General features: G+C 36.3%; 1 protein-coding gene, 1 long non-coding RNA gene and 1 pseudogene across 5 annotated transcripts in view; 2 read left to right on the forward strand and 1 right to left on the reverse strand.

The window, feature by feature from the left end:
- The window catches only part of LOC105837229 (tuberin), a 210,931-nt gene that overhangs the window by 26,847 nt on the left and 165,649 nt on the right, over positions 1-18,435 (reverse strand). The window contains exons 29-30 of one of the 4 annotated variants that reach the window (XM_036289100.1): positions 14,082-14,237; positions 9,951-13,961 (exon numbers count right to left, since the gene is read on the reverse strand). The exons of 2 other annotated variants lie outside the window; for them this stretch is intronic. In XM_036289100.1, the coding sequence (XP_036144993.1) occupies positions 13,767-13,961; positions 14,082-14,237 (351 nt within the window). In that variant the 3' untranslated portion in view covers positions 9,951-13,766. Of the gene's footprint in view, positions 1-9,950; positions 13,962-14,081; positions 14,238-18,435 lie in introns of those variants that run through there. One more of the 4 variants, XM_036289124.1, reaches the window with a different exon arrangement.
- LOC118646396 overlaps positions 4,044-18,435 on the forward strand; it is a 28,261-nt gene continuing 13,869 nt past the window's right edge. The window contains exon 1 of the long non-coding RNA XR_004963941.1: positions 4,044-4,174. This is a non-coding gene — a long non-coding RNA (uncharacterized LOC118646396). The remainder of the gene's footprint in view (positions 4,175-18,435) is intronic.
- LOC114254047 lies at positions 10,054-13,796 on the forward strand (annotated as a pseudogene).

Genomic DNA, 18,435 nt, shown 5'->3' on the forward strand with positions numbered 1-18,435 from the left:
TACAAATTTTACTACAAAAACTTGGCGCCGCTAAACCGAATAATTTGCCAGCTCTCTTTCTTTTTCTTTTGTACGTGCATCTCTGATTTGAGTGCGTGCGTGTGTGTATATGTGTGTTAGTATATAATTTTGTTCATAAGGAAGCGATTTTTAATATCTGAGTCTCTTAGGGCCGGTTATTCCAACTTCTTGATAAACTTATCTACCAGGTAGGTGTCTATCTTCATTTCTTTTCTTAAATAAATAGACAAACATATATTGATAGTTAAGTTTACAAAGAAGTTGGAACAATCGAGCCTTATGCGTGCGTATGTTCGAATATGTCTCTCTCTCTCTCTCTCTCTCTCTCTCTCTCTCTCTCTCTCTCTCTCTCTCTCTCTCATGTGTACGTGTATAATGTTATGCGCATATAATGCCATTGCGATTTCTATTGTAAAAAATTGTAATTTTAAATAATTATTATTTTATTATGTAAGTTAAATTGTAAGAAAGCAATTTTGTATTAAAGCAAATTATTCGGTTTAGCGGCGCCAAGTTTTTGTAGTAAAATTTGTATTAAAATATTTATTTGTAATATTTGTACAGATAATTATTTGTAAAAGTGGATGTTTTAGTTTGTATGAACATCCATTTTCATGGTTGGCGCATTTTCTTCATATCATTACTTTTGTAGAGAAAATAAATTATTTGCTGTTTTTGGGGGAAAAGAAAATTTTATTAAAATTTTTTACATTTGTAGTGCCAAATTAAAATTATTTTGTACAAAAATAGATTTTTGAGGGCGTTTCATGCGCGCGTATATTTGGCGCTTTTTTATACCTTTTTTTAAAAAGATAATTTTGTTGGGATTTCACTCATTTTGTAGTGTCAGATATCTCATTTCTTTTTATAATATATATAAAAGTTAACGTTACTTTAAATAATATTGGAATATTAAATATATTCTAATTTTTTAAATATAAATTTATAATAAGTGTGCTAGAAGGATTTGAGAAAGAGAGAGAGAGGGAGGGAGAATAATGTTGCGTATATAGTAATGTCTATTCCAAAACACTTTATTATAATTAATACAATTCTTTTTATGCGTTTACAAAAATCACATTAAAAAATTTTTAAATTTGTAGTTAAATTATAATTGTACTTTTATAATAATTGTTTATTGTTCTTTTACAATTATTGGTAATAAACCTATTTTGTTTCTGTTTCACTTAATGCTCTTGGAACATATATATAATTATATGCCGGATTGTAGAGGTGAACAATTTACACATATTTGTTATTTACACATATAAATAAATAATAATTATTGTGCTAGAAAGAGTATTATTGTTAAATAGAGAGAAAGAGAGGGGGGGGAGAAGGGAGAATAATATTGTGTAGTAATGTCTATCCCGAAACAATTTATTATAATTAATGCAATTCTCTTCATGCATTCAAAAAGATATTTAAAAAATTTTTTATTTGTAGTTAAATTACAATTGTACTTTTAAAATTATGTTTATTGTCCTTTACATTATTGATAATAAACCTATTTTGTCCATGTTTCACTTAAAGCGCTTGCAACATATAATCATGTGCCGGCTTGTAATGGTGAACAAAGCGTGGCTGTCACAGAAACTTCTCATGTTTGCCAAGCCAACACATGATTATATGTTCCAAGAGCATTAATTAAAAACAAAATAGATTCATTAACAATAACTGTAAAATTTTGATTTTGAATGTGATTTGTGAATGTATGAAAATTTTTCTTACCATATTTTAAATCCAAATTTTAAATCAAAACTAAATAGTGAGCATTGCAGCATTGGTAGGAACAAATTATTACTATCCAGTACTAGTTGTTTTGTAAGTAACATTGTAGAACTAGTGGCTTTGTAAGTAATATTGTAGAATTAATGATTTTGTACGCTTCCTGCTGCTCTTCTGTCAACTTTAGCTTCTTTGGAATTGGGTTAAGTCTAAGATACACCTTGACAGTGTAAGATTGGTAATTCTTTTTCTTTTAAAACTAAAAAAGAAACATAACAAAAAGTATTGATCTTATGTAATCGTGAACAAAAGCGTGGCTGTCACAGAAACTTCTCAAGTTTGCCAAGCCGATACATGATTATCTGTTTTTCAAGAGCAGTAATTAAAAACAAAATAGATTTATTAACAATAACTGTAAAATTTTGAATATGATCTGTGAATGTATGAAAATTTTTCTTACCATAAAGAAATTTTAAATCCATACATATACTATCAGTTTAAAAATTAACATTACTTTAAATAATATTGGAATATATTCTAATTTCTTAAATACAAATGTATAATAAGTGTGCTAGAAGGATTTGAGAAAGAGAGAGAGAAGGCGAGAGAATAATATTGCGTAGTAAATCTTTTAAAAAAAGTCTATTCCGAAACACTTTATTATAATACTTTTATAATTATGTTTATTGTTCTTTTACAATTATTGGTAATAAACCTATTTTGTCTGTGTTTCACTTAATGCTCTTGGAACATACATATAATTATATGCTGGCTTGTAATGGTGAACAATTTACACATATTTCTTATTTATACGTATAAATAAATTATAATTATTGTGCTAGAGAAAGAGTATTATTGTTAAATTAAGAGAGAGAAAGAGAAAGAGAGAGAAAGAGAGGGAAGGAAGGAAGAATAATATTGTGTAGTACTGACTATCCCGAAACAATTTATTATAATTAATGCAATTCTCTTCATGCATTCAAAAAGACATTAAAAAAATTTTTTATTTGTAGTTAAATTATAATTGTACTTTTAAAATTATGTTTATTGTCTTTTACAATTATTGATAATAAACCTATTTTGTCCATGTTTCACTTAAAGCGCTTGCAACATATTTTGTCCATGTTTCACTAAAGCGCTTGCAACATATAATCATGTGCCGGCTTGTAATAATGAACAAAGCGTGGCTGTCACAGAAACTTCTCAAGTTTGCCAAGCTGACACATGATTATATGTTCCAAGAGCATAATAAAAACAAAATAGATTCATTAACAATAACCGTAAAATTTTGAATATGATCTGTGAATGTATGAAAATTTTTCTTACCATATAGAAATTTTAAATCCAAACTAAATAGTGAGCATTGTAGTATTAACAGGAACAAATTATTACTATCCAGTACTAGTAGCTTTGTCAGTAACATTGTGGAACTAGTAGCTTTGTAAGTAATGTTGTAGAATTAGTGAATTTGTACACTTCCTGCTGCTCTTTCGTCAACTTCAGCTTCTTTAAAATTAATTTAAGTTTAAGATACACCTTGACAGTGTAAGATTTGTAATTCTTCCTCTTTCTTTTAAAACTAAAAAAGAATAACACAAAGTATTGATCTTACGTAAGTGAACAAAAGCGTGGCTGTCACGGAAACTTCTCAAGTTTGCCAAGTCGGCATATGATTATATGTTTTAAGAGCATTAATTAAACAATAACTAAAATTTTGAATGTGATCTTTGTGAATGTATAATGAAAATTTTTCTTACCATATAGAAATTTTGACTGGAACAAATCATTACTATCCAATACTAGTAGCTTTGTAAATAATGTAGAACTAGTAGCTTTGTAAGTAAGGTTGTAGTATTAATGATTTTATACGCTTCTTGCTGCTCTTCCGTCAACTTCAGCTTCTTTGGAATTGTCTTATAAGATTTGTAATTCTTCCTCTTTCTTTTAAACTAAAAAAGGAAACATAACACAAAGTATCAATTTTATCTCAAAATAGTTTATTTATTCTAACAAAAATGAAAACTCTGTATAACTTATCTGATTATGCAAATTTCCCTCTACAATGTAATCCACGATGTAATATGCATAATTGTGCATAACACTAATAAAAACTAACTCGCCGCTAACCTCGCACACGTCAACACGTCTCTAACCTCGAACTGTCACTCGATCGACACGCGGCGGCACGGATTCGATTATCTTCACGATACATATGGTGCGTTCCGTTTCATGGCGCATGGTGCATCGTTCATCCTTGTTGTCAAATGTGTGAGCACAAAAGATAAAGGAGGATACAGTACAAATCCCCACCATTCGTCCTAGGCGCCGGGCCCCGGGCGACGACGATAATAATGATGATGACTACGACGTTTCTTAAACCAAATTTACTCTTGAGCGAAAAATTCTAATCGCGATACCTCCGCTCGTAAGTCATATAGCGGAAAAATAAAAACACTTTTATTATATAAATCGGATGTAAGCTATCTATTAAGCCTATTTAGAAATCAATCAATTAAGTCGTTATTGAGATCCGATAACTACGGTCTTCTCGCAAACGACGTCTCGCGTAAAAGAAGCACGGTGGTGCCTCGCTGCGCATACACTTGGCGCGAGGCACTACCGTGCCTCTTAATATCTTAGAAAATCCCTTGGACATCTTTTGGATATCGTTTGAGATATCTACAGGATATCAAATCGGTGAACATTTGTGCATCCCTTGGATATCCCTTGGATATCGCAGACGGTCCACGGATATCCAACGATATTGCGATATCCCAAAATGACATTCCAGGGACATCCCTAGGATAAAGTGTGCTGTGTGGGGTACTAGTATTATCAGATGTTTTTGAATTAATTAATTAATTAATTAATTAATTAATTAAACCTTGTATTATGTATATCTCGAGAACGGTTAGAGATACAAACTTGGGATAAGCACTAGTATTATCAGATGTTTTCGGATTAATTACTAATTAAAATTTAATTAATTATTAATTAATTAAATTTTTAAACATGCAATCTCGAGAACGGTTGGAGATGCGAACTTGGGATAAGCAGTCCCCTACAGCATGAAATATTGCTGCAACGTTGCAGAAATATTATTTTGCAAGATTGAAATATTGCAGAAAATATTGCTGCAATATTGCAGCAATATTCCTATGTCCGCTCCAAAACAATATTGTGCAATATTTCTGACATATTTCTGCAATATTCCCCGTAAAATTTCTGTAATATTTCAGCAATATTGCTGCAATATTTCTTGTAAGATTGCTGTAATATTTCTGAAACGTTAATGCGCAATATGAAGGAAATGTTGCAGGTGGTTAAATTAATCAAATAATATGTAAGATGTGTATTATACGAAAAACGAAAAATGAATTTATTGTCATACCGTTACGGCACAATAATTTAAAAAATTATTAATTAAAAAAGTAATTAAATTAACATATACCAACGGATATCGAATATCGTTCCATTCTAGATTTAAGTAAGCATTAAAATGAAGCAAGTCCAGAAAATGCCCATCCTGATCAATTTATACGCTAGAATTACACATGCATGTATGGTTCACACATGTTTAATTGATGTATTATATATATAAGTCAGAGTGAACATCTTCTGGACTTGCTTCACTCAATCTAGTATGGGACGCAACGCTGTCGTGATTACAGAATTTGTTGCACATCTATGTATCTTTTAGCTCTAATCTTACATAAAAATTTAAAATAAAAATATCCTGCTCTATTTTTTTATTTGTCCCTTAAAACTATGTAAAATATTACTTATTGTTAGTTCTAGATTAAGAAATACGGATTATACGGAAATAAATTTTGCAAGGTTGCAATATAATATTGCTACAATATTGTGCAATATCTGTTAGGAAATATTACATTTGTAATATTGCTACAATATTGCACAACATCTGCTAAGAAATATTACATTTGTAATATTGCTGCAATATTGTGCAACATTTGCTAGGGAATATTATATTTGTAATATTGCTACAATATTTCTGCAATATTGGTTATATTATGCACTATTGCAATATTTCTGCAACGTTGCAGCAATATTTCATGCTGTAGGGGGTGGTATTTTCAGAATACTTTAGAGACTTTATGCTTATTAATAATTAATTAATTAATTAATTAATTAAACCTCGTAGCATGTGTATTTCGAGAACGGTTAGAGATACAAACTTGGGATAAGCATTAGTATTATCAGATGTTTTCGGGTTAATTACTAATTAAAATTTAATTAATTAATAATAGAGATGCAAACTTGGGATAAGCAGTGGTATCATCGAAACACTTTAGAGACTTTATGCTTATCTATAATTAAGTAATTAATTAATTAAACCTTGTAGCATGTGTATCTCGAGAACGGTTACAGATACGAACTTGGGATAAGCACTAGTATTATCGGATGTCTTCGCATTAATTAATTAATTAAATAATTAATTATATAATTAATTAATTAAATTTTATACCATGTATATCTCAAGAACGGTTGGAGATGCGACCTTGGAATAAGCACTAGTATTATCAGATGTTTTCGGATTAATTACTAATTAAAATTTAATTAATTATTAATTAATTAATTAAATTTAAAAAATGCAAATCTCGAGAATGGTTAGAGATACAAACTTGGAATTAGCACTAGTATTATTAGATGTCTTCGGATTAATTAATTAAAATTTAATTAATTAATGTTTTGTTTAAACATATCGTAGTAAGTTAATCATAGTTTCATGGATTTAAGTTGCCTAACACCACAAAATATATAATATCCGCACAGAATTATCTTTCTTTAAAAAAAGGTAAAGAAAGATGCCAAATGTATGTGCGTGCGTGTGTGCATGTGTGTCTTTAAGGTTTTACTATGCTTATGTTTGGATACATGAGACAGTACAACCAATATGTCTGGGCAATTTTTATGTGACAGAATATTAGACTTCAATTGCATCGCATTATTTGATGTCTAAAAGAAATGTTTATTAGGTTATTTATAATAAAAGAGTGAGAGAATGTTAGGTCGTATATTCCGCGTGTCGCAACAAAAAAAAAAAACAATGATACGCATACATACAAGTAGACATTTTCAATGGAAGAGAAAGATAATATACATAATTTTAATACATATACACAAGCGGATAGAAATGATAGACATACTAACTGTACTAATTCGGATACGTAATTTTTTTCAATGTGGAAGCATGTGAAAAAGGAAATATCAATCTGAAATAGTACAGTTAATATGTCCAGGCATTTCTATTTGCTTGAGTATGTGAGAGAATATTAAATTTTTTGTCGCGTAATTTAGTTTGTTAAAAACCTAATATTATATAAGCAATAAAGTAAACTTGAAAAAATGTTAATTTTTGTATTGTCGCAACAAAAAAAAAAACAAAGTTATAATATAAATATACATATACATATACAAGCGGATAAAAATATTTAGACATACTGACTATATACTATTGCAGAGTATCTTTTTCAATGTGAAAGCATGTGAAAAACAGATATACTCCGAATAATATAGTTAATAAGTTTATGCTCCGTTTATATATGTGTATTAGACCTTATACGCATCACATTATTTATAAAAATATAATTGATAATTAATGAAATAAACATGTGAATATTACAGATAAAGAATAAAACCAATATAACTTTGTTTTGTTATTTTAATTAAATCTGAGTCTCAATCTTTAATTAGATCTTGAAGACCTTCATATATATTATAAAAAGAAATGAGATATCTGGTACTATAAAATGAGTGAAATCCCAACAAAATTACCTTTTTTAAAAAAGGTATAAAGCGCCAAGTATACGCGCGCATGAAACGCCTTCAAAAATCTATTTTTGTACAAAATTTTTATTTGGCATTACAAATGTGCACTACAAAGGAAATTTTAATAAAATTGTCTTTTCCCCCAAAAAGAACAAAAAGTTCATTTTCTCTACAAAAATTATGATATGTGTTGCGCCCGAGTCGAGAGATTGTTCGGTGCATCGGGATTTCTCCGTGGAACGTGAACGTTGTCCCTTGACTACGGATGTTGACGCGTTGTCAAGGGAGAGTTGAGCTTGAAATTTCGAGCCGAGCGGACGTGCTTTGATCTTGATCCGTGAACGATCTTTGTATTTCAAGCCTCATCAAAGAGTTTTACGAAAGAGAGTGTCTTTGTCATTTCGCGCAGAAGTGCGCGAGTGATTGTGCGAAGCAGATTTGCCGAGTGAACGCAACAATATGAAGAAAATGCGACAATTATGAAAATGGATGTTTATACGAACTAAAACATCCACTTTTACAAATAATTATTTGTTCAAATAGTACAAATAAATATTTTAATACAAATTTTATTACAAAAACTTGGCGCCGCTAAACCGAATAATTTGCTTTAATACAAAAAGCTTTCTTATAATCTAACTTGCATAATAAAATAATAATTACTTGAATTTACAATTTCTTACAATAGAAATCGTAATAGCATTATATACATTATACACGTACGCGCGCACGCGTGAGAGAGAGAGAAAGAGAAAGAGAAAGAGAAAGAGAAGAGAGAGAGAGAGAGAGAGAGAGAGAGAGAGAGAGAGAGAGAGAGAGAGAGAGAGAGAGATTCGAATGTACGCACGCATAAGAAACTGAGATATTAAAAATTGCTTTCTTATAAATAAAATTATATACTAACACACATACACACATACACGCACACGCGCGCACGCACGCAAGCACGCACTGACACATTCAGATGCACGCACAAAAGAAAAAGAAAGAAAGCTGGCAAATTATTCGGTTTAGCGGCGCCAAGTTTTTGTAATAAAATTTGTATTAAAATATTTATTTGTAATATTTAAACAAATAATTATTTGTAAAAGTGGATGATTTAATTCGTATAAACATCCATTTTTATAGTTGGCGCATTTTCTTCATATCATAATTTTTGAAGACAAAATGAACTTTTTGTTCTTTTTGGGGGAAAAGACAATTTTATTAAAATTTCTTTTATAGTGCACATTTGTAATGCCAAATAAAAATTATTTTGTACAAAAATAGATTTTTGAAGGCGTTTCATGCGCGCGTATACTTGGCGCTTTTTTATACCTTTTTTAAAAAAGATATTACTTAGCCTACGGGAAGATATGTACAATATATACATCCTAGTTCTACGTCGGTCGGACGGAGCGCGCTAATGCGCAGCACCTTGGCACGCGGTCGCGGGGTTGCGCAGAAGTCAGGAAGCCGAAAGCCGGCGTGCACCAGGTGGCGAAACGGTCTAATGATCTGCCTCGTCGGCGGGAACTAGGAGGCTGAGAGCCGGCGTGCGCCAGGCAGCGAGACGGTCTAATGACCTGCCTCGTCGACGGGAACTAGGAGGTCGAAAGCTGGCGTGCGCCAAGCGGCGAAACGAACTAATAACCTGCTTCGTCGGCGAAATCAAGGAAGCCGAAAATCGGCGTGCGCCAGGCGGCGAAGCGGTTTAATGAGCTGCTTTGTCGGCGGAGTCAAGGAAGCCGAAAGCCGGCGTGCGCCAGGCGGCAAAACGGTCTGATGTTCGTTTCGAACGTGGCCATTCCGAACGTGGCCATTTCGAACGTGGCCATTTCGGACGTGATCATTTCGGACGTGGCCGTTTCAAACATGGCCATTTCGAACGTGGTCAAATTTGAGCGTGGCCATTTCGAACGTGGGCAAATTATATCCACTCGTGAGAAGTTAGCAAAATCATTTTATGTAGATAACTGCGTCACGAGCATTGATTCCTATGCCGATTTACGAAATTTTTAAGAAGAGCCTATCTTCCTAATGAAGAAAGCTAAATTTGATTTAAGAAAATGGAAATATACTGAAATAAAAAGTCAAGATAACCAAACCACAGTGCTCGCTGGGATACTGAGAACGATACATTAGCTTTATCTGATTTCCATTTAGACATATTACCAGAGAAAGTAACAAAAAGAGTCGTACTTTCGTCGACGCAGAGAGTATTCGATCCATTGGGTTGTATTTGTCCCGTGCTACTTAAACCGAAATTCATGCTACGACAATTCTGGGATCAACATTTAGATTAGGACATTGAAATTGAGTCAAACAGCAAGAAAGAATTTCTAAATTGGATGCAGCAATTAATTTACTTCGAGTTTTGAGGATCCCCAGGTGGATTTTTGGAGAGCAAAACGACTCTATATCATTTCATATTTTTGTTGATGCAAGTTTACAGGTTTACGACACAGTTTTATTTGTCCAAGTAGAATCAAGTTTTGATGTGAAAGTGCATCTAGTCGAAGCAAAGTAGTAACGCCACGAGAAAAGAAAACGATGCCACGTCTAGAGCTACTCGCTGCTTCGATTGGAGCAAAAATGATGCATTCTTTTGACAAAGCAACAAATTACAAGCATATCAAGAGGTATTTCTGGAGCGATTCCACTACCGTCTTATCCTGGATACGTAGAAAAAGACAATGGGCGGTGTTTGTATGGAATCGAGTTCAACAGATAAGGAAGCTTACAGATCCTGGAGATATGTGCCGGGAGCACTTAACCCAGCAGATTTGCCCTCCCGGTGCTATGATGCAAAGAAACTTTTAGAATCAAAATAGTGGGAGGAACCTACATGGTTAAAATTACCTCCAGAGAAATGGCCTACAAAAAAGGAAGAAGCCGACGAGAAATTAGTCATCGAAGAATTTCGCAAAACTCCAAGGTAATTCAAGGAGACGTCTTTCGATGCAAAAAGCAACGTGGTAATGAGTCATTTTACTACAAATTCTACAGAGAAAAATATTCCATGGTACTTGCAAAGATTCTCGTCGTACTCTAAGATATTACGTTTAATTGCATGGATACTAAGATTCATCATCAATTGCAAAAATATCCACGTGGTCAAAAGTGAAGAAATTACTGCCAAAGAGATAATTTCTGCGGAGCTACTTCTAAGTCGACTAGCACAAGAAGAATCTTTCAGCGGATCTAAGGACCCACGATTACAAAAATTAAATATCTTTGAAGATAAAAGATTTCTACGTACGAAAACGATCATTCCTAATCGTCCAGACGACTTCAACTTTAGGTATCCTCTCGATAATTCTCGACTTAAAGCATTTATTAACAGAGAAAATCATCCAGCACACACATGTGAAGTTAAATCATGCTGGTATAAACATTATCATGAACAACCTGCGCGAGAAATTTTGGATTCTTCAATGTCACAAAATGGAACGTTCGGTGATCAATAAGTGTATGCCGCAGGCATACTCAGCAAAAGGAATGAAGCCCCCATCAATATCTTTGCCAGAAAATAAAGTCAGAGATGCCACTACGTTCGAAATAATAGGTATTGACTTCGCAGGACCTCTTTTTTTTAACAGAATGCAAAGCTTATATTTGCCTCTTTACATGTGTGGTTTATCGAGTTATCCATTTAGAGCTCGTTACTACATTGTCTACAGAAGGATTCTTAGAAGCTCTTAGAAGATTCATAGCACGACGAGAAAGACCTTTTATTATTTACAGCGACAACGAAAGAAACTTCGTGGGAGCATCAAATTTATTAAAAAAAATTAACTGGAAAAAGATCTCTCAATACGGCGCCATTAATGAAATACAATGGCATTTTAATCCACCTTCAGCTGCCTGGTGGGGAGGATGGTGGGAGCGTCTCATACATCTCGTAAAGGATTTGTTAAAGAGGACATTAAGAAAAACTTCACTCAATTATGAGGAGATGAATACAGTCCTATGTGATTGCGAGGCTGTAATAAACTCAAGACCACTCACTTATCTGTCCGAGGAAAACGGCGAAACAATCGCGATTACACCTGCGATGTTTCTACGAGATATACAAGAAGAGCGGGTTCCGGACTTGGATCAAATTGGAAGATCCTATCTATAAAAAAATTTACGCTACCGCCAGAGACTAAAAAAAGAATTAAGGAAGCGATTCCGCATCCAGTATTTGGGGCAGTTGTCTCATCGCAATAAACGCAAGCACTCTGCAATTCCACTCTCAGGCAATATTGTTTTTGTTGCTAACGATTTGCAGAAGCGCCTCGACTGGCCCCTAACCAAGTGTACCAGCGTAACGTACATTGTCGATTATAATGTTATCCTCGTTGTCCACATCGAAACGCTTATTACCGAGCATCATTCCATTCTTCTAGAGATGAACACCGTATATGTTGTCAATCGTCGCGAGCGAGTCATCCGTCGTTTCAAAAACATTCTCAAGCGATTTTATCGGTTGTACGGTTGTGGGACGCGTATAGAGGTTATTGGTACGTCGTTTGAAATTTGTTAATGATTAGATTTTTGCGGTGTCGCGGAAAAATCGAACGAGACGTTTGAACGGTTTTTCTTACTCGCATATGCCTCATCTCTCTCTTCCTTCTCACGTTTACGGGAACGAAATGTTATCAATCGGCTGGTCTTTTATTGCACGTACGCTGGAATTGTCAATAATCTTTTGCAGCGGTTCGATCAACGGTTTAAAGTGTCTCTTAGTCACGATATCCTCCTCGATCCTACCAGTTTTTAGAGCGCAATGTTTCTTGCGGATCGATTCACTCGTTTTCTCAATCTCCTTCGCGATTTTCTCGCACTCGCGTGTATCTTTGTCCTCAACCATGTTAACAGAGAGTGTTGATCGCACGTTTCACCCTGACAAGGTATCAGTAACGACTAACTGTTTTGCGATATTGCAAACTCATTAAATCCTCTTCTGTATCGCCTGTTAGCAAGCACACTGTCTTTGTCCATCACTAAAAATCCGTAATCACGCTGCCAACAATCGCGACATAATTCATTAAAATCATAATACGACATGCCGGTGTTTACGTGATCGTTGTATACGTGTTTCAAGTTGGTACCATTCTGCTTGAACAGGATCAGCAGGTTCGCGTTGTCGTATAAGATGTTTGGGTATTCTCGCGTACGACTGACAGAGATAAAAGCAGTCGACGTTCGAGTGTCTACCCATTGAAAAATATTCTCTCACGGTATCCTTATCGCATGCAACGTCATCGAAGACGAAAATCGAGTTTGGACGCGCCTCGCTCGGTGGAATGATACGTCACTGTTATTGGAGAACGTAATGTAACCGATTTCATCCATCGATGTTAACAAATGTTCTAGATACTTATATTTCGGCTATTGTAGCGATTTCGAGTATACGTACACGTTCTCGAAATGTACACCGTGCGGACATTCCAACAAGTTTATCAGAATGTTGGTTTTACCGCAATTCGACGGACCGCAAATGATGGCGCGTATAGTATTCGGCAGCATCGCACCATGCTTACGCCTATCCCCGCCGACCTCCATCGATTGTAATTTATCGTTGTAATTTGTAACGCAAATCGTCAAAGGTTGCCGCACGAATCTTATGTTTTCCGAATCTGACTACATAGCGGAATTGAACGCCCTATTTATAGCTGTGCGATTGCAGCGTTTTATGGAAATGTGCGCATGTGTGTATGTGTACACATCATGCGCCTGTGCCCGCGTTTGTACATATGTGCCCATGCATGCTAGAAAGAAGGCGCTTGCTAGAGAAAGTATGTACTCGTGAGTATGTGTGCGTGCGTGGACAAAAGCGTTTGCATGTGTACATGTGTAGAGAAGGAGTGTCAGTAGTCGGGCGTGACGCTGTGTGTATTAGTGAGGGAAACGCAAGTTGTATGGGTGAGAATGGGATATTAAAGCAAACATTAAAATTATTTTAATTATGATTGGGATTGGGGAAAAGGTAGAGAACGTATAATAATTATACAATAAATATATTAAGAATAATATAATATTAAATACAATAAAAAGTTAAAAAATACAAAATACATATAAAAAATATAAATGCGTTATAAAAGATATAAAATACGTAAACTAATCTTAAAAAATATAATATTATTATATACTCTATCATATATTACTCATATCTCTATCATATATCGCGTTGATATAACTTAAAGTAGTGTTCATAAACATTACGTAGTCCCAATCTTCTATTTCTTGTTTTTCGAACTCTATACTGAATAAATAACGAAGATCAAATATATCGTTATAATTATAATTGTTGTTCTCGCCGTTTTCTTCCTACAGCCAATCGTTATACGCTCCAACCGGCGGGTACAATGCACTTGATTACGTTGCTTTTTAAAGTCCATGTAACCGTGGACGCGGACAGTCACTGGTATTGATACGACCCCGCACCAGAAACACTGAAACAAAAAAAATATTAATCAGAAAATATTAATCAGTAAATATTAATTAGTAAATATTAATCAGAAAAAAACGCAATGTATACGTCGGAATAGAAAAAAGGGTACTACAATGCTTGCCTGTAACCGGATGTACGCCCTATGATCGAGCAACGGAAAAGTGTTGGGGTGTCGATGAGTCGTGCGCACGGGCTGCCGGCTATGGATACTTATGTATCCCATAGCCGGCATACAAGTAGGTAATTTTACTTGAGGTTCTCCCTCTAATAACAAACACTGTAAAAAAATATAAAATATATTAATATTTATAGATAAATTAATATAAAATAATATAAATTAGTATAAAATTATATAAATAATATAAAAAATAAAAAAAAATAAAAAAATACTTACAATCCATGCCATTTTATTCGGATTTGGCATACACATTTTTGGATTTTTACACAAGGAGTGGATGCGTCACAGTTTGAAGTCAAACTGACGGTGCTGTCAGTCCGGCTTCGAAGGCATTGTTTATAATTTTTGTACTTATCCCCACGCTGTGGAGATACCACTTGAGCTTGTCATTAATGCTCGAGTAAACAATTGCCTTTTGAGAGGTGCGATGTTTCACTCGTGACTTGAAAACTATTTTTTCATAATAGTACTCACGGTTTTTTACAGCAAATAATAAAAAATTGCTAGGAGACACAAGCCTCGCGGGACTATTTATAGGCATGCAAAATCGTAAGTCACTCAGTAACAAACATGTATCTCATACTGTCACATCCCTCCGATATTATAAATTTAAGCTGAGTAGTTACAATTCGTACCAAAGATCGTTCTGTTACGCGAGTGCGGCAACTATATTGAACACGTGTGGGACAAGCTTCCGGAACATATAGACTGATTTCGAAATTCAGTAATATCGTCACTGCAACGAGCATTACAATCAGCCGTGGCAGCAAACGCACATCGACGAACCCGCACCGTTGATCAAGAATTGTAGCGAATGCCAGCTGTCGCAACGGTAAAAAGCGGCTGTGGTCATCTTTTGAATCGCGCAATAAACGCGCTTCCCTTCGAGCTACATATCCCCGATTATCAATTTTGCAGACCAAGAACGCATTTGGAAAAGCAATTAGCTAGAGGAAATCGGGGTATAAATCCACTGGACGCGGCGTGCACCGAACACGACATTGCGTATTCTCGGAGCAACAAGCTCGCCGACAGACACGCGGCGTACGAGATACTCATGAAAACGCGTAATCGCGAAAGACTCGGCTCTCGGAGAAAGAACAGCCGCCGCTGCCATCTGGGCAGCCATGAAAGCCAAAACAAAGATCGGTATGGGCGTGAAGAGGAAGACGGAAAAAAAACTTTTGACAGCGAAACAGGCGGCATGTTACCGATTCTACCGATGTTGGGCGCGCTCGGATCATTGATCGGCGGAGCAGCCAGCGTGACAAAGGTGATAAACGAGCAAAGCTGCGCGACGTCAGCTCGAGGAGCTGCAACGTCACAATTGTGCGATGGAAGGGCGCGGAGTATATCTCGCCCCGTACAGAGGCGGACGAGGGCCGTACCTCGCCCCGTACAAGCACGGAAAAGGTATAAAAGCGAAACGAAAAAATATGTCAAAGAGGCGTTAAAAATACCCGCGGGTGTGACGACAAACGTACAACTACATCAATTGGCAAGACGATTGCGTATCCCGTATTTCAGAGGAGTGTTTATGCGTAACGTGTTACCGAAGAGCGGTGCGCATCTAAACAAGAGCGGTATCGTAAATCTGGATGATGCGGAGGATCACGGTACTCACTGGGTATGCAAAGAGGAGAAACCGCGTCGCGTATTTCGACAGTTTCGGCAATCTGCGGCTACTCATAGAACTCGTACAATACTTTGGGGACGATATGACAAAGATAGAGTACAATCGAACGTCGCATTAAACCTATGATCAAAGGAATTGCGGACAATTTTGTTTGCTATTTTCACACTCGATTTAAAGACTGACGTTGCGCTGTTTAAACTCAGTTTGTTCAAACATGTCGTTGAACGGTGTGCAACTGAGCGGTGTGCAAATAAACGATGCCCAAACGCACCGCGTCCAAATGAACGGTGTGCAAATAATCGGTGTGCATCTTTCCGTGTGCAAATGATCAGTGCGCATCTTTCCGTGTGCAAATGATCGGTGCGCATCTTTCCGTGTGCAAATGATAGGTGTGTATCTTTCCGTGTGCAACTAATCGATGCGCATTTCTTGGTATGCAAATGAGTAGTGGGCAAGTGAACAGTGTGCAAGTGAATGGTGTGCAAGTGAGCGGTGTGCAAATGAATGGTGTGTAACTTTTACGTGTTCTAGTGAACGGTGGGTATTTTTTCGTGTGCAAATATCCGGTGGTCAAATTTTACGTGTCCATATAACTGGTGTACATCTTTAATAAAATTTCTTTTGTGTCCAAATGCACAGTGTGCAAATGCACCGTGGCCATTTAAACTGTGCGCAAGATATCGTGTCCAAAAGCACCGTGTCCATTTGAACCGTGTGCAAGTGCACCGCTCCCAATTCCTGCTAACTTCCGTGATCTCGCAAAACTCGATGCGGAACAGCTCGAACGCAGTTCCGCATCAACCTAAATAAAAACCTTACACGGCACAAATAAACCGCGAGACTACCGCGTATTAATGTCGAAACGCTCAGCCTCGCGGAAGTTGCCCAACGTACCCGATCACTGGCCATTAAAAATCGCGCTAAGCCAAAAAGTCATCCGGCTATATATGTCAGTACGCGCAGTGACTAGGCGGAGAGTAACTTAACAACGTCCGAGCTACATTGGTTTACTAGGTCTTATCGCAAGTGACACCTAACACCGCTACACGCAATAGCTGATTGTAAGCCTGGCCATGAGACAAGAATAAAGTTCATTTGACGAACGAGTAAGAGTGTTTTTCTATCGTTGAAATCATGAACTGAATCTTCACACTATGGGTCCTAACCCGGAAGGCAGAACAAACCACTGAACTCCTACGAGAGGAACTCTCGATCCGACCTACCGTTACAACAGTACGCATAAAAGATTAAAATATTAAAAATCGCTTTCTTATAAACGAAGTTACATACTAAACACACACACACATACACGCGCGCGCGCGCGTATACTTGGCGCTTTTTTATACCTTTTTTTAAAAAGGTAATTTTTTGCACTTACCTTTCCGGTCGGAAAGTGCAAACATTTAGATGCAATTTTCTCAGAAACTAAAGCCCATTTATCCAAAAGTCAGGACATAATTTTTGCTTTTTACCTCTCTTTTCGAATGCACTTGGCTCATTCAAAAGTAGAGTTAGCAGATACCGGTATCTCCTTGTCAGTTTTATTACAACTTTATGATACAGTGTGTTTACAATACTTACTTTTTAATTAGTTATTATTTTAACAAAAATTTTTAAACAAACTTGACCCGCAACCGTCGCAAGTTATAGGCTATAGCGCGTTGAACATAAACATATTGTTGCGCTTCCCAAAGCACTCGCACTTCCACCAACACAGCTCCCGCGGCAACGCGCGAAATAAACACACAATTTGCAGGGAACAATAACTTTATTGAAGCTCGTGTTACAGAACAGGGATCCCGAACACGTCTGCACGAGTTGACGTCTCAGGATGTTCTCAACAAAACCATTTGTTTATCGATAACTTAGCAACGCCGCGATCGTTTGACTCAGCTGACTGAGGCGATCGATTTATTGATTTTCTGCGTTAAGCTCGCGCCCACAACGCGCGCAAAGCTCTCACTCGCGAAACTCGCGCTCGCAATATCTCCCTCCTTCTTTAAAATTGTCGTCCCGACAATTCAGGGAGGATTTCCTCGAGGAAAACTTCCTGGGCTTAGTTTTCAAACGTTTCTTGCTCTACCCGGAGCTGCAGCCACAGGTTACCGAGCGACGCCTTCTCCTCCTCCGCCTACTGAAACTTCCGTTCACCCTCTTCTCGGAAATGGCCAGCTTCCAGAACGATGCACGGAGTCCCAACTTCCCAAAGCAAAGATCTTCGCCTGTTCAATAAAGTTATTGTTCCCGGCAAATTGTGTGTTTATTTCGCGCGTGATCGCGGGAGCTGTGTTGGTGGAAGTGCGAGTGCTTCGGGAAGCGCAACAATATTATTACACAACCACACAAAATTAAAAACTTGGTTTGTACCACGGACCAGACCATGATATCTTTATGTATTTTAAGCCGTTAAACACAAATTTGGTATCAGAATTGCCCCATCACCCACCATTTCTTCTTTTTTAATTGAAATTGGCCTAAAAATCTTGAAAACTGCAATAATTTTTCTGTACGCGAAAAATGATGGGTGATAGGACAAATCTGACACCGGATTTGTGTTTAGCAGCTCAAAATGCATAAAGATAATGCATATCATAATTTGGTCCAACACAGACCAATTTTTTGCATTTGGCTGTGGTGCACCGCCAATGAACACAAATCCGG

This window comes from Monomorium pharaonis, chromosome 1 (genome assembly GCF_013373865.1).
Source record: "Monomorium pharaonis isolate MP-MQ-018 chromosome 1, ASM1337386v2, whole genome shotgun sequence".
Taxonomy (NCBI): Eukaryota; Metazoa; Arthropoda; class Insecta; order Hymenoptera; family Formicidae; genus Monomorium; species Monomorium pharaonis.